General features: G+C 42.5%; 2 protein-coding genes across 2 annotated transcripts; both read right to left on the bottom strand.

The window, feature by feature from the left end:
* Positions 1 to 4,734: 4,734 nt before the first annotated feature.
* On the bottom strand, positions 4,735 to 18,183 carry LOC133556041 (uncharacterized). The gene is made up of 2 exons (XM_061905628.1): positions 18,045 to 18,183; positions 4,735 to 10,096 (listed from the first exon to the last, which is right to left on the bottom strand). The coding sequence occupies exon 2, from the start codon at positions 9,133 to 9,135 to the stop codon at positions 7,720 to 7,722; it is 1,416 nt and encodes a 471-aa protein (XP_061761612.1). The 5' UTR covers positions 9,136 to 10,096; positions 18,045 to 18,183; the 3' UTR covers positions 4,735 to 7,719.
* On the bottom strand, positions 12,046 to 26,345 carry LOC133556040 (potassium voltage-gated channel subfamily A member 1-like). Its single transcript, XM_061905627.1, has 4 exons — positions 25,995 to 26,345; positions 25,895 to 25,929; positions 25,127 to 25,821; positions 12,046 to 20,200 (listed from the first exon to the last, which is right to left on the bottom strand). The coding sequence occupies exons 3-4, from the start codon at positions 25,811 to 25,813 to the stop codon at positions 19,322 to 19,324; spliced, it is 1,566 nt and encodes a 521-aa protein (XP_061761611.1). The 5' UTR covers positions 25,814 to 25,821; positions 25,895 to 25,929; positions 25,995 to 26,345; the 3' UTR covers positions 12,046 to 19,321.
* Positions 26,346 to 27,207: the final 862 nt, after the last annotated feature.

The following is a 27,207-nucleotide window of genomic DNA, read 5'->3' on the forward strand; positions in this document are numbered from 1 at the left end:
CTGCCGGTTGACAAGTCACCGGGATCCATGTTCGCTTGACCGCTCTGATCCATAGTAAAGCTTCACCTCCGGGAATTTTAAACAAGGAAACACCGTGTGTTTGTGTGGCTAAAGGCTAAAAGCTTCCCACCTCCACCTTTCTACTTTGACTTCTCCATTATTAATTGAAAAAATTGCAAAAGATTCAGCAACACAGATGTCCAGAATACTGTGTAATTATGCAATGAAAAGAGACGACTTTTAGCTGTGTGTGGTGCTGGGCTAAAATGTTAGCTCCAACGAATAACGTCATCATACGCGTCATCATACGCGTCATCATTCCGCGACGTTTTCAACAGGAAACTCCGCGGGAAATTTAAAATTGTAATTTAGTAAACTAAACCGGCCGTATTGGCATGTGTTGCAATGTTAATATTTCATCATTGATATATAAACTATCAGTCTGCGTGGTCGGTAGTAGTGGGTTTCAGTAGGCCTTTAAGGGCTATATAAATAAACTTTGATTGATTGATTGATTGATTGAAGTCTATTTATTAGCTTTTGTAAATAGTAAAAATACTTTATGGACACCTTGTACTTTATGCCATCCGGCCCAAAATGGATTTTGATACTTTTTAAAATAAAAGGGACCACATAGAAAATGTAATTATTGGCTTTATTTTAACAGAAAATTTAAAATACAACAAATTTACGTTTCGTACTGCAATCAAAGAACAATTTTGGCATCAAATAAGATAGTAAACATACTAGACAACTTCTCTTTCATTAGTAAGTAAGCAAACAGGTTCCACTGGCTCCTAATTTCGCTGCGTATGTATGCAGTAACATATCGTATCATTTCCTATTCTATTATTTTGTCATAATTATGAGGGACAAGCGGTACAAAATTGATTATTGATCCACTTGTCAGTGATGGGCAGTAACAAGCTACATTTAGCTAAACGTAGCTTAACTACATTTTCCAGTTGCTTGGTGTCATGATCCGTGGTCCAGATCATGTTTTTGTTGTGTTCTGTTGGTTTTGGACTCCCTGAGTTCCTGTTTTTGTGCACCTCCCTGAGTTTGGAAGGTTTTTTTGTAGAGAATAAATGATGAAAAAAACACTTAATTGAACGGTTTAGAAGAGGAGAAAACAGGAAAAAAATTGAAAATTAAATTTTGAAACATAGTTTATCTTCAATTTCGACACTTTAAAATTCAAAATTCAACTGAAAAAAATGAAAAGAAAAACTAGCTAATTCGAATCTTTTTGAAAAAATTATTTATGGAACATCATTAGTAATTTTTCCTGATTAAGATTAATTTTAGAATTTTGATGACATGTTTTAAATAGGTTAAAATCCAATCTGCACTTTGTTAGAATATATAACAAATTGGACCAAGCTATATTTCTAACAAAGACGAATCATTATATCTTCTAGATTTTCCAGAACAAAAATTTTAAAAGAAATTTAATGTTGGGAACTCGCATGTCTGCTGTTGTGTGTCTCCGATGATGCAAGAATCCAGGAGAAAGTAGTGAAGGTAAGCTGAATTTAATATGGCACTCATAAGAAAACAAATAAACATAAAGCAGTCTTGCATAGTAAGTTCACCAAACATAGATTTATCTTCGAGCACTGAGGAGTGCTCGAGTGAAACATAAATAGGCTGTAGTTTGATTGCCAGCAGGTGTGAACCGCTGCCAATCAACGAAAAGAAAAAAACAACAGTGCTCGTGAATAAAACAGGAAATACAACAAAGTAAGAGCACTGAACAGGAAGTAAATACAAAAACACGAACATTAACAGAAATAAAATGACAGATTGTCACAGGACCTCCCCCTCAAGGAACAGATTCCAGATGTTCCTATGAAAAAGAAACAAATGGAAAAATGTCCAAAAATGTAAGGGATGGTGGTGGGAGGTCTTGGTGGAGGGTCGCCAGCTCCAATGTCCCCACAGCCAGCGAGGGAGAGACAAATGGCGGCGGCGCGTAGAGCGCCGCTGGAACTGGCGAGGCGGGCGGCCACGGAACGGCCACATCACTGGCCGACAAAAAGGAGAGTGCGTCCGGCGAGAAGGACGCCCAGGGCACGGACGTGGAGGCGAGCGCGCTAAAGCAGGCCCGGAAACAGCACACAAAGCGGCGGGGACTGCAGCCGAAACAGATACCTCTGCAGGAGGCGGCTGAGGAGCCGATGTTGGTGCCGGCATTGAAGCGGCAGACGTCATCAATGGCGTTGAAGCGGCAGACGTCATCGGCGGCATGGAAGCGGCAGACGTCATCGGCGGCATGGAAGTGGCAGACGTTATCGGCGGCGTGAAAGCGGCAGATGTCATTGGCGGCGTGAAAGCGGCGGATGTCATCGGCGGCGTGAAAGCGGCGGATGTCATCGGCGGCGTGAAAGCGGCAGATGAAGACGAAGGGGGAGAAGCCGCAAATGCCGGCCGGGGAGCAGCAGATGCCGGCGGCGACGAAGCCCGGCGTGGTGCTGCCACTGGCGGCGCCGGAACCCGGCGTGGGACCGGCATTGGAGCTCGGCGTGAGGCCGGCGTGGGAACTTGGCGAAAACCCCCCAGGGACGTAGATGTCTCCGGGGAAGGAGACGCTGGCGAGGATGACAGCGGTGTGTGCCTGTCTGCACTGCTGTGTATAGTAGTCCCCCCTCCACTAGGTGGCTGCCAGACGCCGTCTACACTAGCGGGAAGACGTGCCTCGTCGTCAGAGTCCCCCGGTGCGAAAACCAGGGACGGGCGGGAGGGGGCCAGGAGGAGGGACGAAGACACGTCCCGCGCCGAGTCCCAGCAGGAGGACAAAAGAGACCTCACTGTGGTCTCCACTGTAGCTCTCGGCGAACCAGAAAAGAGAGCAGGAGCCGGCAGGAAGAGTAGCCTGGGAGCTACCGCTGGAAGCTGCGTAGGAGCAGGGAGAAGCAGCACAGTAGACGACGGGAAGGATGGCGGCGGCGGGCGTGCCGGTCGGAGAGCCGTAGTCGGCGACGGAGCTGCGGGAGCCGCCAGACGTGAAGGAGGAGGCGGGCGCGCCGGTCGATGAGCCGTAGCCGGCAGCGTTGCCGAGAGGAAGGATGGCGGCGGAGGACACGCCGGTCGGAGAGCCGTAGCCGGTAGCGTTGCCGTCGGCTGAGGATTGCCGACAGGGATTCTCGCGAGGACACTTTCTGGCTCGAAGATACTGTTGGGAACTCGCATGTCTGCTGTTGTGTGTCTCCGATGACGCAAGAATCCAGGAGAAAGTAGTGAAGGTAAGATGAATTTAATATGGCACTCATAAGAAAACAAATAAACATAAAGCAGTCTTGCATAGTAAGTTCACCAAACATAGATTTATCTTCGAGCACTGAGGAGTGCTCGAGTGAAACATAAATAGGCTGTAGTTTGATTGACAGCAGGTGTGAACCGCTGCCAATCAACGAAAAGAGAAAAACAACAGTGCTCGTGAATAAAACAGGAAATACAACAAAAGTGAAGCGACCGGAATGAGAATCAGCACCTCCAAATCCGAGTCCATGGTTCTCGCCCGGAAAAGGGTGGAGTGCCAACTCCGGGTTGGGGAGGAGACCCTGCCCCAAGTGGAGGAGTTCAAGTACCTAGGAGTCTTGTTCACGAGTGGGGGAAGAGTGGATCGTGAGATTGACAGGCGGATCGGTGCGGCGTCTTCAGTAATGCGGACGTTGTATCGATCCGTTGTGGTGAAGAAGGAGCTGAGCCGGAAGGCAAAGCTCTCAATTTACCGGTCGATCTACGTTCCCATCCTCACCTATGGTCATGAGCTTTGGGTCATGACCGAAAGGATAAGATCACGGGTACAAGCGGCCGAAATGAGTTTCCTCCGCCGGGTGGCGGGGCTCTCCCTTAGAGATAGGGTGAGAAGCTCTGCCATCCGGGAGGAACTCAAAGTAAAGCCGCTGCTCCTCCACATCGAGAGGAGCCAGATGAGGTGGTTCGGGCATCTGGTCAGGATGCCACCCGAACGCCTCCCTAGGGAGGTGTTTAGGGCACGTCCAGCTGGTAGGAGGCCACGGGGAAGACCCAGGACACGTTGGGAAGACTATGTCTCCCGGCTGGCCTGGGAACGCCTCGGGATCCCCCGGGAAGAGCTAGACGAAGTGGCTGGAGATAGGGAAGTCTGGGCTTCCCTGCTTAGGCTGCTGCCCCCGCGACCCGACCTCGGATAAGCGGAAGATGATGGATGGATGGATGGATGGACAACAAAAGTAAGAGCACTGAACAGGAAGTAAATACAAAAACACGAACATTAACAGAAATAAAGTGACGGATTGTCACATTTAAAAGACTTTAAAATAAGATTTAAATTTGATTCTACAGATTTTTCTAGATTTGCCAGAATATTTTTTTTGAATTTTAATCATGATAAGTTTGAAGAAATATTTCACAAATATTCTTCGTCGAAAAAACAGAAGCTAAAATGAAGAATTAAATTAAAATTTATTTATTATTCTTTACAATTAAAAAAATACTTGAACATTGATTTAAATTGTCAGGAAAGAAGAGGAAGGAATTTAAAAGGTAAAAAGGTATATGTGTTTAAAAATCCTAAAATCATTTTTAAAGTTGTATTTTTTCTCTAAAATGGTCTTTCTGAAAGTTATAAGCAAAGTAAAAAAATAATAATAATTTATTTAAACAAGTGAAGACCAAGTCTTTAAAATATTTTCTCGGATTTTCAAATTCTATTTGAGTTTTGTCTCTCTTAGAATTAAAAATGTCGAGCAAAGCGAGACCAGCTTGTTTGTAAATAAATAAAATTTAAAAAATAAAGGCAGCTCACTGGTAAGTGCTGCTATTTGAGCTATTTTTAGAACAGGCCAGCGGGCTACTCATCTGGTCCTTACGGGCTACCTGGTGCCCGCGGGCACCACGTTGGTGACCCCTGCTTTAGAGATTTATTACTCCAGTAAAAGTAAGGAGTAGTCACCCAAATATTTACTTGAGTAAAAGTAAAATGTATATTGTGAAAAAACTACTCAAGTACTGAGTAACTGATGAGTAAGCTGTTTGTTTAATGATGACGGCAACAAATAATGCACAAAAACATAAAAATAGCAATGAGCAAATTCAGAGCCAGGAATACCTCTTAATCAACTAAAACAATAATATATATTAGATAATAATACATTAACATGAAAAAATAAAGGCAAATTGAGCTACAATAACTTAATAGCACCATAGGCTCAGTAGGCAGAAATTACAAAGGAAAATAACAAGTTAGCCTTTACGCAAACCATAAACTGATAGGTGTGGGCTGCACCTGGGAACACACTGTGCACTTCTGATTGGTGTGTGTGTGTGTGTGCGTGCGTGCGTGCGTGCGTATGAGGCTGCAGTGCGTTAATAAATGTCTCCACACGATGTACATTTGACAGTGATTCATAGCAGGGAAGCTAACATCAGCCTACGGTGACAGCCAAAATATCTACTATCAATCAATCAATGTTTATTTATATAGCCCCAAATCACAAATGTCTCAAAGGACTGCACAAATCATTACGACTACAACATCCTCGGAAGAACCCACAAAAGGGCAAGGAAAACTCACACCCAGTGGGCAGGGAGAATTCACATTCAGTGGGACGCCAGTGACAATGCTGACTATGAGAAACCTTGGAGAGGACCTCAGATGTGGGCAACCCCCCCCCTCTAGGGGACCGAAAGCAATGGATGTCGAGCGGGTCTAACATGATACTGTGAAAGTTCAATCCATAGTGGCTCCAAGACAGCAGTGAGAGTCCCGTCCACAGGAAACCATCTCAAGCGGATCAGCAGCGTAGAGATGTCCCCAACCGATACAGGCGAGCGGTCCATCCTGGGTCCCGACGAGCGGTCCATCCTGGGTCTCGACTCTGGACAGTCAGTACTTCATCCATGGTCATCGGACCGGACCCCCTCCACAAGGGAGGGGGGGACATAGGAGAAAGAAAAGAAGCGGCAGATCAACTGGTCTAAAAAGGAGGTCTATTTAAAGGCTAGAGTATACAGATGAGTTTTAAGATGAGACTTAAATGCTTCTACTGAGGTAGCATCTCGAACTGTTACCGGGAGGGCATTCCAGAGTACTGGAGCCCGAACGGAAAACGATCTATAGCCCGCAGACTTTTTTTGAGCTCTAGGAATCACTAATAAGCCTGAGTCTTTTGAACGCAGATTTCTTGCCGGGACATACGGTACAATACAATCGGCAAGATAGGCTGGAGCTAGACCGTGTAGTATTTTATACGTAAGTAGTAAAACCTTAAAGTCACATCTTAAGTGCACAGGAAGCCAGTGCAGGTGAGCCAGTACAGGCGTAATATGATCAAACTTTCTTGTTCTTGTCAAAAGTCTAGCAGCCGCATTTTGTACCAACTGTAATCTTTTAATGCTAGACCTGGGGAGACCCGAAAATAATACGTTACAGTAATCGAGACGAGACGTAACAAACGCATGGATAATGATCTCGGCGTCTTTAGTGGACAAAATGGAGCGAATTTTAGCGATATTACGGAGATGAAAGAAGGCCGTTTTAGTAACGCTTTTAATGTGTGACTCAAAGGAGAGAGTTGGGTCGAAGATAATACCCAGATTTTTTACAGAGTCGCCTTGTTTTATTATTTGGTTGTCAAATGTTAAAGTTGTATTATTAAATAGAGGTCGGTGTCTAGCAGGACCGATAATCAGCATTTCCGTTTTTTTGGCATTAAGTTGCAAAAAGTTAGCGGACATCCATTGTTTAATTTCATTAAGACACGCTTCAGTCCGGCGTGTTGGTCAGCTTTAGGGGCATGTAAAGTTGGGTGTCATCAGCATAACAGTGAAAGCTAATACCGTATTTGCGTATGATGTCACCTAGCGGCAGCATGTAGATGCTGAAGAGTACAGGGCCAAGGACCGAACCCTGGGGAACTCCATACGTTACCTTAACATAGTCCGAGGTCACACTGTTATAGGAGACGCACTGCATCCTATCAGTAAGATAAGAGTTAAACCATGACAGGGCTGAGTCTGACATACCAATTCGTATTTTGATACGCTCTAATAAAATATTATGATCGACGGTATCGAAAGCAGCGCTAAGATCGAGGAGCAGCAACATAGATGACGCATCAGAGTCCATCGTTAGCAATAGATCATTAGTCAATTTTGCGAGGGCTGTTTCAGTCGAGTGATTTGCCCTGAAACCGGATTGAAAGGTTTCACATAGATTGTTAAACGCTAAGTGCTCATTTAACTGCTCTGCAACAATTTTTTCGAGGATTTTCGAAATAAAGGGAAGGTGAGACACCGGTCGGTAGTTTAGTAGTTTACCATGAGGTCAGGATCGAGGATGAATAACCGCTTTTTTGAATGCAACGGGAACAGTGCCCGAGGAAAGTGATAAGTTTATAATATTTAGCACTGATGGACCTAATAATACAAAAAGCTCCTTGATAAGTTTCCCAGGAAGTGGGTCAAGTAAACATGTTGTTTGTTTTATTCCATTTACACATTGTAACAATCCTTCTAATGTTATTTCATCAAAACGAGAGAAACTATTTTGGATATTTGCAGTATCCGCCGTATATACAATCGTATCTGTGTTACTATAACCCCGTTGTAGCTGGGACGCATTGTCTTTAATCTCCTTTCTAATAAGTTCAATTTTCTTATTAAAGAACTTCATAAAGTCATCTGCCGAATGGGTGGAGCTACTGGAAGGAGTCCCTTGTTGGGTTAGCGATGCTACTGTACTAAACAAAAATTTTTGGGATCGTTTTTATTAATGCGGATGAGATTTGAGTAATAATTAGTTTTAGCTAAGGTAAGCATGCGTTTATAAGTTATTAAACCATCACTCCATGCTTGATGGTGCACCTCAAGTTTAGTCGTGCGCCATTTGCGTTCCAGCTTTCTACATAATAATTTCTGAGCTCTAGTTTCTTCAGTAAACCATGGCGTACGCCTTTTTGGAGCCTTTTTTAACTTCAGCGGTGCTATGTTATCAATGGTTTCGCGCAGGGCGTTGTTAAAGTTGTTAGTGAGGTTATCAATAGAGCCCACATACTTTGGGAACGGTGCCATTACCGAGGGCAGTAGGTCCGCAAGAGTCGTCGTTGTGGCAGCATTAATGTTGCGGCTGCTATAGCAGTTATTATTATTATTAGCTTGCCGAACATGAGTCTGAACTTCGAATTTTATAAGGTAATGATCGGACATTACTTTAGTATACGGGAGTATCATAACTTTGGAGACGGTGATACCTCTGACAAGCACTAGGTCTATCGTATTACCGCTGCGATGCGTCGGTTCATTTATTATTTGTGTAAGACCACAGCTATCAATTATAGTCTGGAGCGCCACGCACGGTGGGTCCAATGGGGTATTCATATGGATATTAAAGTCCCCCATTATAATTATATTATCGGCGTGCGTCACTAGATCAGCAACAAACTCTGAGAATTCACTAATAAAGTCCGAATAGGGCCCTGGGGGGCGGTAGATAACGGCCAGGCACAGAGGCAGAGGTGTGGCAGACTTCATAAAAAGCACCTCAAACGATTTATATTTATTATTTAAGTTAGGACTAAAGTTAAAGTTTTCGTTGTATATTAGTGCGACACCCCCTCCCCTTTTGAGGTGACGGGCAATATGCGCATTCGTATAGTTAGGAGGGGATGCCTCATTTATCGCAAAAAAGTCGTCTGGTTTAAGCCAGGTTTCGCTAAGACCGATGACGTTAAGGTTGTTGTCTCTAATGACCTCATTGACTAATAACGTTTTGGGAGACAAAGATCTGATGTTTAGAAAGCCCATATTATAGGTAGTGGGCTGTTTTAAGGAGTTGTTGATAAAATTATCCGTAGTAGCAATATTAATAATGTTGCGTTTATTATGCGCAGTGTACTTAAAATAATTACGACCATATCTAGGAATTGATATGACGGGAATTTTCAGATTGTCTACTTGGCGCTGCGATAAACTGAACGCATCATAATTTGCCACCTCAGTAGAACGCATGTCTAACTCTGACGTAGTCATAGACACAGTAGAAAAAACATTTTGTGAGTTGTGTATTATTCTACGAAAATTGCTATGTGTACAGGGATCATCCAGCCTGGCGCTGGCTAGTTCTAACTTAACTGACTTAACTGACTCCATACCCAGGCTAGCAGGCTCTGTAATTGCCTGTGACCGGGCTTGCTCTAGTGCAGTTAGTCAAATGTGGCTCAATGCGAAGTCTATGTTCCGAGACAAGAGGATAGCGCCTTCCTGGTTAGGGTGAAGGCCGTCTCTCCTCAGCAAGCCAGGTTTGCCCCAGAAAGAGGGCCAATTATCAATAAACGTAAATCCCTGTTGTCTGCAGAAGCTATCCAGCCACCTGTTAAGAGAGACTAATCTGCTATATCTCTCATCATTGCCTCTCCCAGGCAGGGGGCCAGAGACAATTACTCGATGCCTGGACATCTTTCTGGCGAGATTACAAGCCATGGCTATGTTTCTCTTTGTAATCTCTGATTGTCTCATCCTAACGTCATTGGAGCCAACGTGTATTACTATATTCGCATAACTAGTGGTGCGGTTAGCCTGCCGTACGTGTTTACTAGACCTGTTGCGAGTTAGCTCCCTAAGATTAGCTTCAATGTCAGGTGCTCTGCCCCTGGGAATACACTTAATTGTGGCTGGTTTGCTAAGCTTTATGTTTCGGGTGATGGAGTCCCCTATGACTAAAGTGTGGTGCCCGGTAGACTGGGGTGTAGGACTAGCTAAAGGGCTAAATCTATTATGCGTCTCAACCGGTACACCGTATCTTGTAGGCCGATTAGGGCTGCTACAAGCTGGGTTAGTTAGCTCGCTACAGCTAACGCTAGCAGATGTGTCCGCAACATCTAAAGTTACGAAATTACACTGCTCTAACTGGCGGACACGGCTCTCTAGCAAAGCCAACCTATCCATGAGTAAAGTGCACGAAGCGCAGGAAGCCATACTCACAGAAACTTTCCGTCGCCGAGTTGGGTGCCAGCTGTCTTCGGAAAGTGGTGGTCACGGTGGCGGGGGAGAAGCTTCCTTCAGACCGGCGCTGCCTTTCTCCGCTAGCCTCGTTAGCTTAGCAGCTAGCTAGCTGAGGGCGAAGTGGTGAGACAGAGATCGGGTGATTTGCAAGTTAAATTGAACTATTAAATATGTTTGATAAGTTGTAAATAAAGCTGCAAAACAGTTAAAATCACACAGATAGAACGATACTTAGCTTTTTTGCAACAAGAGCAGTCAGCGAGCAGTCATTCACGTTGACAAAGAAACACCGGCTGTGTCTCGGTGCTAAAGACAGCTGCAATCTACTAACGTTACTTACCGCCATGTGCTTCCTCAAATTTGACGCTGAGTTCATGTAAGCTTAAGCTTGTTGTTGTTTGTCGCTGAAACTTCATGTGCAGTCAATCATCTGACCGCCTGGCTCTGTTTGATTGGTGAAACGGAGTCAAACGTCACCAGTGACTGCATTTGATTGGTGAAACGTAGTCAAACGTCACCAGTGACTATATTTGATTGGTGAAACACAAGCATGCGATAGATCCTACTTTGAAGGTCTGTCTGACAAACCAAAACACAAAAAAGCGTGCATTAACAGATCGATAAAAATCAGTAGCGAGCAGAATGTAGATAAATAGAGCGGAGTAAAAGTAGCGTTTCTTCTCTATAAATATACTCAAGTAAAAGTATGTTGCATTAAAACTACTCTTAGAAGTACAATTTATCCCAAAAGTTACTCAAGTAGATGTAACGGAGTAAATGTAGCGCGTTACTACCCACCTCTGCTTGGCGGTAGCTTAGCTACTTTTTTAACGATTAGCAATTCCTGTCTCTTACCTAATTTTAGAGCCATGTAGTGAGGTAGCTTACATCAAAGCTACAAGCTACAAAGAAAGAAAATGGACTGTGAATCCAGGCTAAATTAAAAAAAATATGGAGAACAATGAGAACACTATACATACGGAGAACACCCATGATGATTGGCTGGTGTTCATATGTGTAAAACAACTTGCACTGAGCCTAGTCTATAAAATCCGCTACACCTCCCTGATACCGAAGTACATGTCAAATTACTTCCTTAACGTAAATGACCGCCATAACCACAACACCAGGGCAAGCTCCACAAACCACGTTACACCCAGATTTCGATCTAACAAAGGTCTTAACTCATTCTCTTTCTATGCCACATCACTGTGGAATGCACTCCCAACAGGTATAAAAGTAAGTTAATCTCTATATTCCTTCAAAACCGCTCTAAAACAACACCTCCAGGCAACTTCAACACTTTACTAATACCCTCCTCCATTCACATCCCATCTCCCCGGATTATAAACAACTCAAATGTACTTCTAATGTTTATACTTGTTCTTATGCTATCTGAACTGACTATGTTCTCTGCTGGCTGTACATATCCTACTAAATAAGACCTACACTGTTTCAATGTCCACATTTCTCTGTTGATGCAATTGTTGATGACTGAAGTTCTGATATCAACCAAAGCTCCTCATCCCACCCCCCGGATTGTAAATAATGTAAATAATTCAATGTACATACTATGATGATTAACTTGTGTGATGACTGTATTATGTTGATAGTATATATTTGTACCATGAATTGATTAACGTGGACCCCGACTTAAACAAGTTGAAAAACTTATTCGGGTGTTACCATTTAGTGGTCAATTGTACAGAATATGTACTGTACTGTGCAATCTACTAATAAAAGTATAAATCAATCAATCAATATGATGAGTTACAATTGGCTAAGGTTAGGGCGAAACATTATGGACTGGCCAATCAAAGGCAAGATAAGGCGGGTCATCGAAACTGACGTCACATGACGACGAGGGAGTTGGAGACAGAGGGACGTATCAAGATGATGACTCAAAAAAAAAAAAAGAAACGTACTTAAAAATGGCAGAAGAATTCTCTCCCACAGATTACATTTTTCCTTTAGTAATGCAGACGACTTGCAGGAAACCCACAATAATGGCCATATGTAGACAAATGTATGCGTTTAGAGAAAACAATGCCCAAAACCTTAGTTTTTAGTTTTTTATTCTGTAAACCAAAGTCATAACTGCGCTCTTCATCTAAGACAGGGGTATCAAACTTATTTTAGCTCAGCGGCCACATAGAGGAAAATCTATTCCCAACTGGCTAAAATCATGTCATGATAACTTAAAAATAAAAACAACTTCAGATTGTTTTGTTTGTTTAAAAATAGAACACACACAATCTGAAAACATACAAATCATAATGTTGGGTTTTTTTTACACTTACATGTCGCTGTTCATAGTAGTCTATCTTCATTTGTCGTGATTTATAATTTCTGAATAAATGATGTGATAATGTTCATCAGTTAAATCGGTGTGAGTTTTAAAATGCTCTCATTGGTGTAAAATTGTAATCTATTAGAAGATGTAATAAATAGTAATATTAACATCAAATTGCAGCAGGTTATTAATGTATTTTACTCATTTTCCTCAACTGATGTACTAACATCATGTGGTTTATTCTGTACATATAATACATCATCTACAACAAAACCTGTGAATTTGGACTCATTTCACGAATCACACATGAAGTTAGAAGGGGATACATGTTATTTCAGCATGAATCCCCGTTAACCAGCAGCTAATAGCTCCGCCCCCTTCGAAGTCATGAGCACACCTGCAAATAATTGCTATTGCGTTATCTAGTGCAGTGGTCCCCAACCTTTTTGTATCCGCGGACCGGTCAACGCTTAATAATTTGTCCTGCGGCCCGGGGGGATCCTTTTTTTTTTTTTTTTTCTTTGTCATGAAAAAGGGACGTTTTTGTCACGAAAAGGGGAGGTTTTTGTGGTTGGTGCACTAATTGTATGTGTATATTGTGTTTTTTAAGTTATTTTAATTAAAAATAAATATTTCTATTTTTTTTATTATTTTTTTTTAGTAAAAATTAATAAAAAATTCTTCTGCGGCCCGGTGGTTGGGGACCACTGATCTAGTGGACACATTTGGAAGAGCAGTTTCTTTATCATTCAAAAATTTCAGGTAAATTTTGTACTTTCCAAAATCCTCTTGGGTGCCAGATAAAACCTGTTCGCGGGTCTGATCCGGCCTACGGGCCGTACGTTTGACACCACTGATCTAAGACGTCCAAAACAAATTTAGGAACACACGTTAAGGCAGCGTTTCTCAAAGTGTGGGGAATAGACACATGACAGGTGGGGCGTGATGAACGGGAGGAAATTTCACTTAAAAATTTTTTTTTATTATATTCTTAGATTTTTTTTTTTTTACTATGCTTTCATTTTCTATACACACGGTAAACTACTTTGTGATTCTGTCTGTGAAATCTGTTATGTAAATAAATGTGAATTACTTATGTTTCCTCCAGGCTTTAAATTTCTAGGTAGGAGCGAAAGTTTGACATATATAGCAACAGTAACTAATGGGGGCGGGGCTAAGCGGAACAATCTTTCACGCGGATGGGTAGCAGGCTAATGTGTGGACCACAATTACACAAAATGGATAAATTTGTTACTCGCACCTCAAAGGTCGTCAAATCAGAGCCAGCGCCTGCAGAGAAACAAAAATCGAAAATAAAATATGAAGGGTATCTTGCTCTTGGATTCACGGCAACGGTGGTGGGGGCAGAGGAGAGACCCCTGTGTGTTCTGTGTCTAAAACTGCTTGCAGCAGACAGCATGAGACCCAACAAATTAAAGAGACACCTGGAGACAACACACCCCATAACGTCAATAAGACACTTGATTTCTTTCAAAGAAAACTGGCAGAATAGTTATTCTATTTATTATTGAACTTAATGCAAGTTATACCACAGCTGCACAGTTATTTTATTTATTATTGAACTTGATGTTATTTTATGTTATTGAGTTTGAATGTATACAACTTGAATGTTACTTGACGTTCAATAAATATGAAAATGTTAAACTAGGCATTAGCCTTCTGTCGGGGCGATGGGGGCAGGGGGGGCTTGAAAACTCCCCCTTTTCTAAAGTGGGGGATGACAAAAAAAGTTTGAGAACCACTGCGTTAAGGTGAGTTGAGTTCATGAAAAGTTTTACTGCCACTGTTCCCAAACACACAAGTCATTGTTTTTTTTTTTTGTCCACATATAGATAGATACTGTTTTTTTGTTTTTTTTTACCGGAGGTAGAGAAAATGTTAAATGGTATAGGGGTGGGCCAAAGAAAAGGCAAAATAACTAAATAAATACATACAGTGGGGTACTAGAACACTGAGAGGGAGTATATAAATGACAGATAGTTAATAGTAATGCAGTCCTGGGTTCAAATCCAGGCTCGCGATCTTTCTGTGTGGAGTTTGCATGTTCTACCCGTGAATGCGTGGGTTCCCTCCGGGTACTCCGGCTTCCTCCCACTTCGAAAGACATGCACCTGGGGATAGGTTGATTGGCAACTCTAAATTGGCCCTAGTGTGTGAATGTTGTCTGTCTATCTGTGTTGGACCTGCGATGAGGTGGCGACTTGTCCAGGGTGTACCCCGCCTTCCGCCCGATTGTAGCTGAGATAGGCGCCAGCGCCCCCCGCGACCCCAAAAGGGAATAAGCAGTAGAAAATGGATGGATGGATATATGTAGCTTGTATAGTGTAACAATTCTACAGGGAAAGCTACATATATATATATATATATATATATATGTAGCTTGTAGGGTAGCTTGCTACAATTCTACAGGGAAAGCTAAGTTACATTTAATTGAGAGTAACTTGTAGTTTGCCCATCACTGCTAATTGTTCATTTACTGTTAATATCTGTTTGCTTTCTGTTTCAACATTTTCTCTCTACACTTCTTTTAAAATGTAATAATCACTTATTTTTCTGCTGTTTGGATACTTAACATATATTTTGGGGGATACCACAAATATGGGTATGGATCCAATACCAAGTACATTCAAGGTCATACATAGGTCATAATTAAAGTCCTCATGTGTCCAGGGATGTATTTCCTGAGTTAAAACAACAAAAATTACATAAGCTTTTTTGATAATTAAAAAAATATTGACGTGATCATTGTATCGATAACATATGTCTCTAGTACTTGGTATCATTACAGTCGATATTTGTATAGAGCCACCCATTTTTTTTACATTCAGGGTTGCTAGTTTGCTGTTAGCGGTTAGCTATTGTATCCTCCTATGGTTTGTAGTGAAGCATGTTTAGCTATTCCTCATCCTGCAAGGAAGATACTTGTAAGAAGCTTACTTTATGTGTCGCCATAGAGGCGTGGCTATAGAAGTAGCTCAAACAGTGGGGCGTGACGTTAGCTGCTAGCAAGCTATATTCTAAAGCAGTGGTTCTCGACCTTTTTTCAGTGATGTACCCCCTGTGAAATTTTTTTTTAATTCAAGTACCCCCTAATCAGAGCAAAGCATTTTGGGTTGAAAAAAAAAGAGATAAAGAAGTATAACCCAGCACTACGTCATTAGTTTCGGATTTATTAAATTGTATAACAGTGCAAAATATTGCTCATTTGTAGTGGTCTTTCTTGAACTATTTGGAAATAAAGATATAAAAATAACTAAAAACTTGTTGAAAAATAAACAAGTGATTAAATTAGAAATAAAGATTTCTACACATTGAAGTAATCATCAACTTAAAGTGCCCTCATTAAATAGTAAACCAAGTTGTGGTAGTAGTTTAGTCAGTAGTTTAGTCGTGGATGTACACTGTATAGTGGTTAGTGTTGGACTGATCTGAGGGCAATACTCAGTTATATTGTCCCGACTACAAATGAATAGATTTACATAAGTATTTAATAAATTATTTTGACACCAAAAACATGTATTTGCGCCCATTGATTTGCAAAATGTGCACCACACATTATTCAAATATATAGCCGGAAGCAATTTGAAAAAAGACAGCGCATTATACAAATTTGCAAAATGTGGTTGCGCATTTTGCAAATTGCTCACATTGGTATTGTGCCTACAACATCAACACTGAATATTGCATTGTTGCATTTCTTTTGACAGTTTATGAACTTACATTCACATTTTGTTGAAGTATTATTCAATAAATATATTTATAAAGGATTTTTGAATTGTTGCTATTTTTTTGAATATTTAAAAAAAAATCTCACATACCCCTTGGCATACCTTCAAGTACCCCAAGGGGTACGCGTACCCCCATTTGAGAACCACTGTTCTAAAGCACCCCTTGCAGCGCGGCCCTTAAGTTTTTATAGCATCACTTTTATCGTTTATACGTCCGTTCACCCTCTTCTGTCTCCATTCTGTTTCTGCTTGTAAGTGGTCTGTGCTTGTGTTGACTCGCAACATGCGCCTCGACTCATATTGCCATCATGTCCACGGTCCATGACATAAAAAGGTACGTTTATTTTTCAAAGGCAGTATAATATCTGAGGCTAGGGCTCGGCAATATGATATTTTTTTTGCTCCTCTGCTGTAGCAACATTATTCAACATAGTATTAGAAACATGTGTCATTTTGCAAACTGTATGCAAACAATAACGAATATTAAACTGATCAAGACTATCTTGTGGCTGGCCGAAGTCAAAACAACACAATCAGAGTCATGTGGCCTACATTAACATGAGCGTTTGAAGAGGAAAGGATGTTGATGTTTGCTGATGTCACTTTTGTTTGTAAATGAAAAGCAGCAGCTGGTCCAGCCAGGTCCAGCGCTTCTGCTTAAGTAGCTCACATGTGACCTCTAGTGGCTGAATGGCTGCACATCAGAGAGCATTTAGTCCTCACTGAATACTTGATGTGTGCAAAGACGCCAAAGCTCCATAACTTATTTATTAAAGGCCTACTGAAACCCACTACTACCGACCACGCAGTCTGAGAGTTTATATATCAATGATGAAATATTAACATTGCAACACATGCCAATACGGCCGGTTTAGTTTACTAAATTACAATTTTAAATTTCCCGCGGTTTTTCTGTTGAAAACGTCGCGGAATGATGACGCGTGTTTTTGACGTTATTGGTCTGAGGGGACATTTTAGCCCGGCACCACTTACGGCTAAAAGTCGTCTCTTTTCATCACGCAATTACACAGTATTTTGGACATCCGTGTTGCTGAATCTTTTGCAATTTGTTCAACTAATAATGGAGACGTCAAATAAGAATGCTGTTGGTGGAAAGCGGTGGATTGCAGCTGCCTTTATCACTGAAACACAGTCGGTGTTTCTTTGTTTGTTGTGAAGCTTTAACACACAGCGGTCAAGCGAACATGTTTCTCTACGTCAACCAGCAAGTTTTTGGATGGGAAAATTGTGATATTAAAGGGGAACATTATCACAATTTCAAAAGGGTTAAAAACAATAAAAATCAGCTCCCAGTGGCTTGTTGTATTTTTTTTATTTTTTTTCAAAATTTTACCAGTCCACGAATATCCCTAAAAAAAAGTTTACAGTGCTGCTGTAAACAATGGCAGATACCACAGACTCTGATTTCAGTACGCATGTATTGAAACGGATGGTTGGAGTATGAAAGTATTGAAGAAGAAACTGAAGCTGTTGAGCGAATAGCTATTGACGCTATTCATAGCCATAGCATGGCCGAATAGCTGCGTTAGCATCGCCGGTAAAATGTGCGGACCAAACGATCAGGACTTTCGCATCTCTTGACACTGGAGCAACTTAAATCCTTCGATTAATAAGTGTTTTTTTCGCATTAAATGTGGGTGGAAGTAAACGTAATATAGTTGCAAATACATCTGCACATTATCCATACATCTCTGTGCCATGTCTGCTTTAGCACCGCCAGTAAATAGCATGTTAGCATCGATTAGCATAGCATGTTAGCATCAATTAGCTGGCAGTCAACATCAACAAAACTCACCTTTGTGAATTCGTTGACTTTATAGTTGCAAATGCATCTTCAGGTTATCCATACATTTCTGTGCCATGTCTGCTTTAGCACCGCCGGTAAATAGCATGTTAGCATCGATTAACGTAGCATGTTAGCATCGATTAGCTGGCAGTCACACCGCAACCAAATATGTCTGATTAGCACATAAGTCAACATCAACAAAACTCACCTTTGTGATTTCGTTGAATTTATCGTTGCGAATGCATCTGCAGGTTATCCATTCATCTCTGTACCATGTCTGTCCTCGCCGGTAAAATTTGGAGACACTCCCGCACATTCAATGGGGGTCTGGCGGCAGATACTTTCGCATCTTCGGGCCAGTCGTGCAACTTGAATCCCTCCCTGTTAGTGTAGTTACACCCTCCGACAACACACCAACGAGGCATGATGTCTCCAAAGTTCCAAAAAAATAGTCAAAAAAACTGAAAATAACAGAGCTGAGACCCGGTGTTTGTAATGTGTTGAAAATGAAAATGGCGGCTGTATTACCACGGAGACGTCACGTTCTGACGTCATCGCAAAGAGAGCGATAAACAGGAAGGCATTTAATTCGCCAAAATTCACCCATTTAGAGTTCGGAAATCGGTTAAAAAAATGTGTGGTCTTTTTTCTGCACCATCAAGGTATATATTGACGCTTACATAGGTCTGGTGATAATGTTCCCCTGTAAATTGGCTCTTACCGGAGACTTGAGTGGATTACGCGACCTCATCCTGCAGCTCAAAAAGGCAGCTGTGATCTTGGCTCCTCGGCTTCTCTCAGAGACACTGGTGTTCACCGCAGCCATCCGACTTTCAGGTATGACTTTACAATCTCACTACGATACCATTAACACAATAAGCAGATAAGGGATTTTCCAGAATTATCCTCGTAAATGTGTCTAATTACATCTGAAACTCTCCCACTGCCGCCTGCCTAACTTTCCTCATCTACGAATATTTCATCCTCGCTCAAATTAATGGGAAAATCGTCGCTTTCTCGGTCCGAATTGCTCTTACTGCTGGAGGCTCACATTATAAACAATGTGAGGAGCCCTCACACCGGTGACGTCACGCGCACATCGTCTGCTACTTCCGGTACAGGCAAGGCTTTTTTGTTAACGACCAAAAGTTGCGAACTTTATCATCAATGTTCTCTACTAAATCCTTTCAGCAAAAATATGGCAATATCGTGAAATGATCAAGTATTACACATAGAATGGACGTGCTATCCCAGTTTAAAAACGAAAATCTCATTTCAGCAGGCCTTTAAAGCTCATTGACAAAGATCATAGCAATTGTAAACGAGGCATAGAAATTGAGCCAATCAACCAACAGTTTGTAGAAAAGGTCTTAACTCCCCAAATTCAGCTTCTTGAGTGACTTTGCCGGTTATCAAAGTCCATGTGTGTCTCTTCTCCCTCAGCGTGGAGGTATAGGACCTACAGGGTTTCTTCCTCTGGTTATGTCACACCTGAGTGACCAAAGGTTCTCTATAGAGGAAGTTCTTCCCGCTCAGATCTCCCGCCGCTTTGCTGTTCCTTTCGTACAGCGGTGCGTGCTCTCCTGGGTCCTCAGGCCCCTCATCTCCCACCTCATCGTCTTCTCCGCCGTCCTCCATGTCGTTTTCCCAAAGGGACGCGGGGACATGCTGGTACTCTGTGGTGTCCACTCGCTCCATCTCGCGGTGATAGAAGTAGCTGAAGTTGGACACGATGACGGGCACGGGCAGTGAGATGGTGAGCACCCCGGCGATGGCGCACATGGAGCCCACCAGCTTCCCGCCCACCGTTTCCGGGTACATGTCCCCGTAGCCGACCGTCGTCATGGACACTACGGCCCACCAGAAGGCCTCTGGGATGCTGGTGAACGCCGTGTCAGGGCGGTCCACCTCTGCAAAATAGACGGCACTGGAGAAGAGGATGACACCGATGAAGAGAAAGAAGATGAGCAAGGCGAGCTCACGCAGGCTGGCCTTCAGAGTCTGCCCTAGGATCTGGAGACCCTTTGAGTGGCGAGACAGCTTGAAGATCCTGAAGACCCTCACCAGCCGGATGACCCTGATGAGGGCCAGCGACACGGAGGGCTGCGTCCCTTTGTCCTTGGCCAGCTCCGTGCCCAGCGTGACGAAGTAGGGAATGATGGCGAAGAAGTCGATGGTGTTCATGACATCCTTAAAGAAGTGCATCTTGTTGGGGCAGCAGGTGAAGCGTATGATGAACTCAAAGGAGAACCAGAAGATGCAGATGGTCTCCACGATGAAGAAGGGATCTTGGAAGGGTGTAAAGGTCGGCAAGTTTGAGACGCTCTCATTGGCCACCGCTGGGTGAAGGATGCTGGTAAATCTCTGCAAGACAAAGACTCTGGTTTAAGAAAACTGCTGGGACACCAAGGAATCAACTAGAATACCTGAAACACTACCGTCTTTCTTAGTGACACTAAACATGTGGCTGTCCAGTGATTAGTCACGAGGTAAGTTATATATGGTATTCCGTAAGGGGTCTTTAAGATGCAAAAACAACTTTAATTACCTGTTAGTACCTGCTTATGAGTATTTGGTGTCTGCATTAAGTCCCCAAAATGTTTAATCAGACCATGGAGGCATTGCAGAGATTTTTAGAAAACAATCTTGATTTCTTTCATATTTCCACCAAACAGTTTGGAATGTTGTTTAAGTGTGATATTTTGTCTGGCGTCAGCGGAATATCCATTTAAGGTAGAACTTTACCCAAACATAATTTCTGCGAGGCAGCCTATTTAATTTATTTATATCCGGCTGTGTCACAGCAACATTGATGATGAAACCCAAAGAAGAAAAATGCTCTTTTTGCTGTGACCAGCACAAGTCACCCCATTAACTTTCAACCTCATCTAAAGTAAAAAAGTGCCTTACTTTTATGATTTGTGGCAATGTGCCTTCAACTGTAAAGAAGTGGCTTAAAGTGTGTGCAAAGATTGGTCATGCTACAGCCACAAATGTTCACAAAAAGATGAATTTTCCGACTACTGTTTATGGCAGGGGTGTCAAACTCTGCCCCACCGTGTAATTTAATTTGGCCCTTGAGGCAATATCAAATTAACATTAAAGCTGGCCCGCCGGTATTATACAGCGGCCGTGCTGCTGTAACACTGCATTCACCGCTAATACTTCCCGGGAGACTCCTGAAGTTCAGTGCCCCTCCCGAAAATCTCCCGAGGCAACCATTCTCCCAAATTTCTCCCGATTTCCACTTGGACAACAATATTGGGGGCGTGCGTTAAAGGCACTGCCTTAAGGGTCCTCTACAACCTGTCATCACGTCCACTTTTCCTCCATACAAACTGCGTGCCGGCACAGCCACGTAATATATGCAGCTTTTACACACCCATAATTGAATGCAATGCATACTTGGTCAACAGCCATACAGGTCACACAGAGGCTGGCCGTATAAACAACTTTAACACTGTTACCAATATGCGCCACACTGTGAACCCACACCAAACAAGAATGGCAGACACATCCGCACCGAACACAACATACAGAACAAATACCCAGAAGCCCTTGCAGCACTAACTCTTCCGGGACGCTACAATATACACACCCCACCCCCCGACCCCGCCCACCTCATTGTTATTTTATTTTCAAATTTATTAGCCTGTGAAAACGTTAATGTTGATATTTCCCTCAGAGGGCTGTAAATGGAAAAGAGGCATTATTTTTTTTATTTAATTTAATGTACCGTTGATGTTTTTTCGTTTGTTTTTTGATGGTTGCTTTTGCATGATTAAGTTATGTAAGCGTGGCTTGTTCCATATTCAGTGTTAAAGCAAATCAGTGTAGAAAACTGAGCAATAATTAACGTTTTATTCATGCACTTTCTCTTCCTACTTCAAGGCTTGATTGTTTAAATTGTTCTTATTTTATTTTCAAATGTATTATGAGCCTGTGGAAAAAGTTAAATTTTGATATGTACCTCCGAAGGCTGCAAAGAGAAAAGAGGCACAAGATTTTTATTTAAATTTTGTTTGATATGACATTGATATTTTTAAATTGTTATTATTATTATTATTTGAGACTCGATGTTGCATGTCACTATAAAGTTATATGAGCCTTGCTTGTTCAATATTCAACGCAAAACTTGTTTGGGTCCCTATTAATAATTTGTTCAACCTCGGCCCGCGGCTTTGTTCAGTTTTAAATTTTGGCCCACTCTGTATTTGAGTTTGACACCCCTGGTTTATGGCAATGGAGGAAACAATGAAACGGTAAGCAATAACAGTAGGTTAAAAATGTGTCAATCATACGTTAGTAATGTTAACTCTCGTTGTGCAGCTAGCTTAGCCTTCTACTGTAAGACATGGTATCATCACCCTACGGCCAAATAGAGACAGATTTTTCCCCAAAAATATTTTATTTAAGGGACCAGTTAGTGATATAATCCTTTAAAACGTTTGTGGTGTAGCTAGTAGTGTGGTTTACTGACCAGCAGGATTGAACCTCCTATTGAACAAGTGTTCAAAGCAGCAGTGCAGTGAAAATATTGCAATGATTTAGAGTAGAAAACATTTTATGGTCAATATACACATGTATACGTCCAGGATTTAGCATTGGAGAGAGAAAGATTTGTTGTTTTTTGGGGGGGGGTTTTAAGTTCAACCTTTCCCAGCAGAAATTCCTGACGGGCGTCCTTACTTTGTGTCAGCCGCACTGTTTCCTTCTTGAGCCCACAACAAAACCATAATGAGCCACATGGTCTCGCTATATCATCTGGGATGTTGTGTTGTGGTGAAAGTCAAGTAAAAATAAGATGGCTGGTGGCGATCACCACTGTCCATATTCCATACAATCTTGTCAAAACAAAAACGACTACCAAGCATAGGTGCAGGCCGGGGACGATAGTGTAGTAAGGTCAGTGGTAAGGAGGGCTTCATTTGCTTCCAACATCTCTGCCTCTCAAAACTAACCGTCTTTAGAAGCAGCCAGAATTTGGCCTAATGAAGGGACTTTACAGCAAAAGCTATGCAAAATGTTGACTAAAGAAAAAGTATTGCATGTTATGTAGACTAAAATGGAGTGTAATTAGAAGATAATCATGATCTGACCCTTTTAAGGGGACTCCCATTTATGGTGGTTTTTGGTCATTGGGAATTCACCAAAGTCCAAACAAGGAGCTAAGTCGCTCTTCAGGATATTCAACATTTTACATTGATCGCAGGATACCAACATTTCTGGCTTCTCTACTTTCACCCCAGCACGTTAATTTTCCACGCAGATTTTCATTTCATCGCCTATATTTAAAAATATGGACTTGTGTTACTCCCCAGCTCTGGAAAGGGGTCTCAATGCCAGTCTTGTCCCTGACAGTTTGGCTATGTTTTAGTTTTTTCCTCTGTATTTGTCTTTGTTTCCTCTGTGTGTAGTATTTCCTTGTCAGCGCTCTTATTTTGTCTGTTTCCTTTGTTTCTCCCTGGGCGCTGTTTCCCCTCAGCGGCGGCTGATTGGCACCTGGCCAAACCTTGTGTCAATCAGCCCGCTCCTACTTTAGACCTGCTTTGTCCTCCACTCTGCGCTGGATTATTGTCGTTGCTACCTGTCGTGTCATGTCGTGCCAATGCAGCGTTGCGGTAAGCTATATTTGGTAGCGGTTTGTAGCTTACTGTCTTTTGTTCCCTGCTTTTAAGTTTGTTTGTTCTTAGCCATTCATGTGTTAGTATTGAAAGATTAAATCATGTTTATCTGCAAAATGCCTGCCTCCTTCTCTGCATCTTGGGGTTCGTCACAAACTAACTTTGACACTCAAGACAATTTGGGACGGCGTGGCGCAGTGGGAGAGTGGCCGTGTGCAACCTGAGGGTCCCTGGTTCAAATCCCTAGTACCAACTTCGTCACGTCCGTTGTGTCCTGAGCAAGACACTTCACCCTTGCTCCTGATGGGTGCTGGTTGGCGCCTTGCATGGCAGCTCCCTCCATCAGTGTGTGAATGTGTGTGTGAATGGGTAAATGTGGAAGTAGTGTCAAAGTGCTTTGAGTACCTTGAAGGTAGAAAAGCGCTATACAAGTACAACCCATTTATTAACCCATTTAATTTGGCACGAGCAAGTTAGGTCAAGTTACCAGAAGACTTTAGGGTTCTCGTTGCTCACTTTGTCACTTTTGTGTTTCTATTGCTTCACTTTGTCTTGACTTAGTACTTCACTGAGGGACATTTTACGCTCTCCTGGCTCTGGTTAGGCACATCTGACTCGGAACTTGGACGTCCTACTGCTCCCTTACGCTGTCATGATCATCATCATCCCTCGTCTGCCAAATAATTTTTAAATCCCACCACAATGTCGGAAGGCTGCAAATTATAACCGCGAATGTCACAAATGCTGACATCATCGATAGAACGCTACAAATTTCTGAATCCATGCTAGCAAAGTCGGAGCAAAACTGATTAGCTGTGTCATGTGTCCTCGTGCTGTTTTCCTCACGTATGAGTCAGTGTTTATTAATATACATTTATATGTTGGTGGCTTGTCCTTTGCCTATATTTAGTAGTCCAGGTCTCAGAGGGGGTAACATAAGAGCGCCTCATCTGCTTTCCTAGCCTTCATACTCTTGGCTCTGTCTCGTCCTCTGGAATATCTCCTCCATCTAAATGCGCCTCTTGGCTGGGACTTTTCTCCTATCTCCGTCTCCTCCGTCATACCAGTGCCGACTTGCCAACGTTTCTCTCAAGTAACCATATCTCCAACTTTCAAGGATGGCGGTTCTCTGGACTTTCTCTTATCGTTGAGTATGCTTTTGTATGCTCAAATCGGGACTTCCTGGTTATCTTATTACCAACTCACTAAACCAGAATGCAGATAGTGGCGATCCTTCAGAGGAGATGAACACCTGAAGCTCAGAATGTTTATGTTTGGTAAGAGGATACCTGTCAGCACTTGTTGTCCCTCCATGTTAACCTCGTTACTTCTTAGCGGTGTTAAACCTTCACCTTATTTGCACCCTGTCACCTACCAGTTGGTAAGGAATTGAGATTCAAGCATCTTTTTTTCTTTACCACTTATCTTGTTCAAAGTTACTGGAGAGTCTTCAGTGGACCTAACGTACATATTTTTGGACTGTGAAAGGAAACTGGTGTAGCGAGAAGCATGTGGAGAACATGCAAACTCTACACAACCAAGCATTGAGCAGACACTGGTTCAAGCATAGAACCTTCTTGCCTTGAAGCAGCCGCGCTAACCACTGCACCACTGTGCTTCCCAAGTTTAAGAATTACTATGTCTGCGACAAAACCATTTGACGCACCTCCCTCTGTTCCTTCTCGTTCCTGAACTCGGGCAGGGTCTCCAAGCAGAAGATGAGGATGGAGATGATGATGACCATGACGCTGACGATGGCAATGATGCGAGCAGCGCTGGAGGACTCGGGGTACTCAAAGAGCATCCAGAGGCGGCGCTGCAGGTCACCGCTGGGAAGAGCTCTCTCCTCCTCCTTCGGGAAGCCTTCGTCCTCCTTGAAGCGGTCCAAAATTTCCTCCCCGAGCTCGTAAAAGCGCAGCTCATCCATGAAGATGTCCAAGGGCACATTGGCGGGCCTCCGCAGTCTCCCGCCCGACTGGTAGAAGTAGAGGATGGCGTCGAAGCAGACCCGACTCCTGTCCAGGAAGAGCTCATTCCGGTCAGGGTCGAAGTAGCGGAGACGCTTGCGGGCGTTTCCCAGCAGAGATTCTGGGAACTGAGCGAGGGTGCGCAGCTGCGTCTCATAACGCATCCCCGACACGTTGATGGCCAGGCGTTCGCTCAGGGCCCAGCCGCTCTGCAACCGTTGACGCCGCTTTCCCCGCTTAACGTTCTTGCTCGGGGCCACCACATTCCCGCTCTCCTTCTCCAGCTTGTTGTGCTCGTCTTTGGCCCGCTTGTCCTCGTCCTCGTCCGCAAGCTTGTCTTCAGGCTCGCCTCTTTCACTACCGCCTTCCTTGTTTGGATCAGCCATCTTTCAACCTTTAACAACCACAACAAATAGTCAACCCAAAACTATGATTTTCTCCTCAATAGTCAAGAAAATATTTCTTACCTGAGTGACTCTTGCTGATGCAAATACTCACTTTTCTACCGTCAAGAACAAGAAACATTATCAGAACCACACATGTTCACAATGCCAACGGTGTGTTTACCTGATTAGCGTGAGCGTCCGTCTGCTTAGGCTTATCACACTTTTTTCACCTCCATGTCCGCCACCACCTCCTCAGGGTGTCTTCACTCACCCGACCTTCTTCCTGAGCTCCAACATGGTCACCTCCAGTCCTTGCCGCCTCCTCGCTTTCCTCCCTCGCTCGTGAGAGGAAGTTCGAGGGGTCGAAGGTCAGCGTGGCTCCTTTGGGTGTTAATCTGCAAGTTAAACGGTTCAGCTTGTTTGTGGGTCCCTTCACGAGTCGCCCCCTCACTCTCTCTTTGCTTGCAGTGTCGACAGGAAACGCTGTCAGGCCGAAATTTAATCTTCCACCTTCTCCGAAGGCCAATAGTGCCACTGGAGCTTTTGCTGCTTTGCCCCCCCCTGGCAACCCTTCCACACACACACTCACAAACATCGACCTGTGACCCCTCTGCTTTTCTACAAAAACACACTGCACAGGTTAGCATGTCAACTTCATGACTCACCCAATGAAGGCCAAATTATTCAAATAAATCCTTATTACTACTGTTTATTTTAATGACACAATACACACTGTACTAATTATTTATTGTATTGTTTAAATTAGATTAAGGAACTCTCTTTCTGAGAAGATGATATATAAAATTAATATCAGTACCAAATTACAACTGGTTAAAAGAAACCTGCCTACACATTTGAACTATTTGTTTGTATTCACTGTACTCGATACTCTTTTGTTTAATTGTAGATTTTTTTTTATAGCAATCACTTTGTTTTCCATCGACCCTATGGTTACCAAAAAGTAAAACATTTGTAAGTTATGTTTCACAAATAACTATTTTTATTGTATTGATTATTTTTTTTAATATTCAATTTTATATTTTTTATTTTTTAAATGTTTACTTAAAAATTTCAACATTTACAAACAATTAGTCCAACAACAGTATAAAACAACACAAAACATTATGAAAACAGTACAAAACAGCACCAGGGGGTTGTACATTCAAAGTAACAAAAATAGAATACAAAAAAATATATATATAATAAACAAAGTACAAATTATTCAGATACATTAAATAACTTAAATTTGGAACACAGCATCATCGTTTTATTAATATTCAAATTTCCGTCCTCTGTCACACTTGGCTGACGTCCTTTGCTGTCTTTTGAGCGAGATATTGTAATAAACTTCTAGTCCACCAGAGGGCGACATTGTTCATGGCGCAAAGAAGGAT

The sequence above is a fragment of the Nerophis ophidion genome, linkage group LG07, assembly GCF_033978795.1.
Source record: "Nerophis ophidion isolate RoL-2023_Sa linkage group LG07, RoL_Noph_v1.0, whole genome shotgun sequence".
NCBI classification, from domain to species: Eukaryota; Metazoa; Chordata; class Actinopteri; order Syngnathiformes; family Syngnathidae; genus Nerophis; species Nerophis ophidion.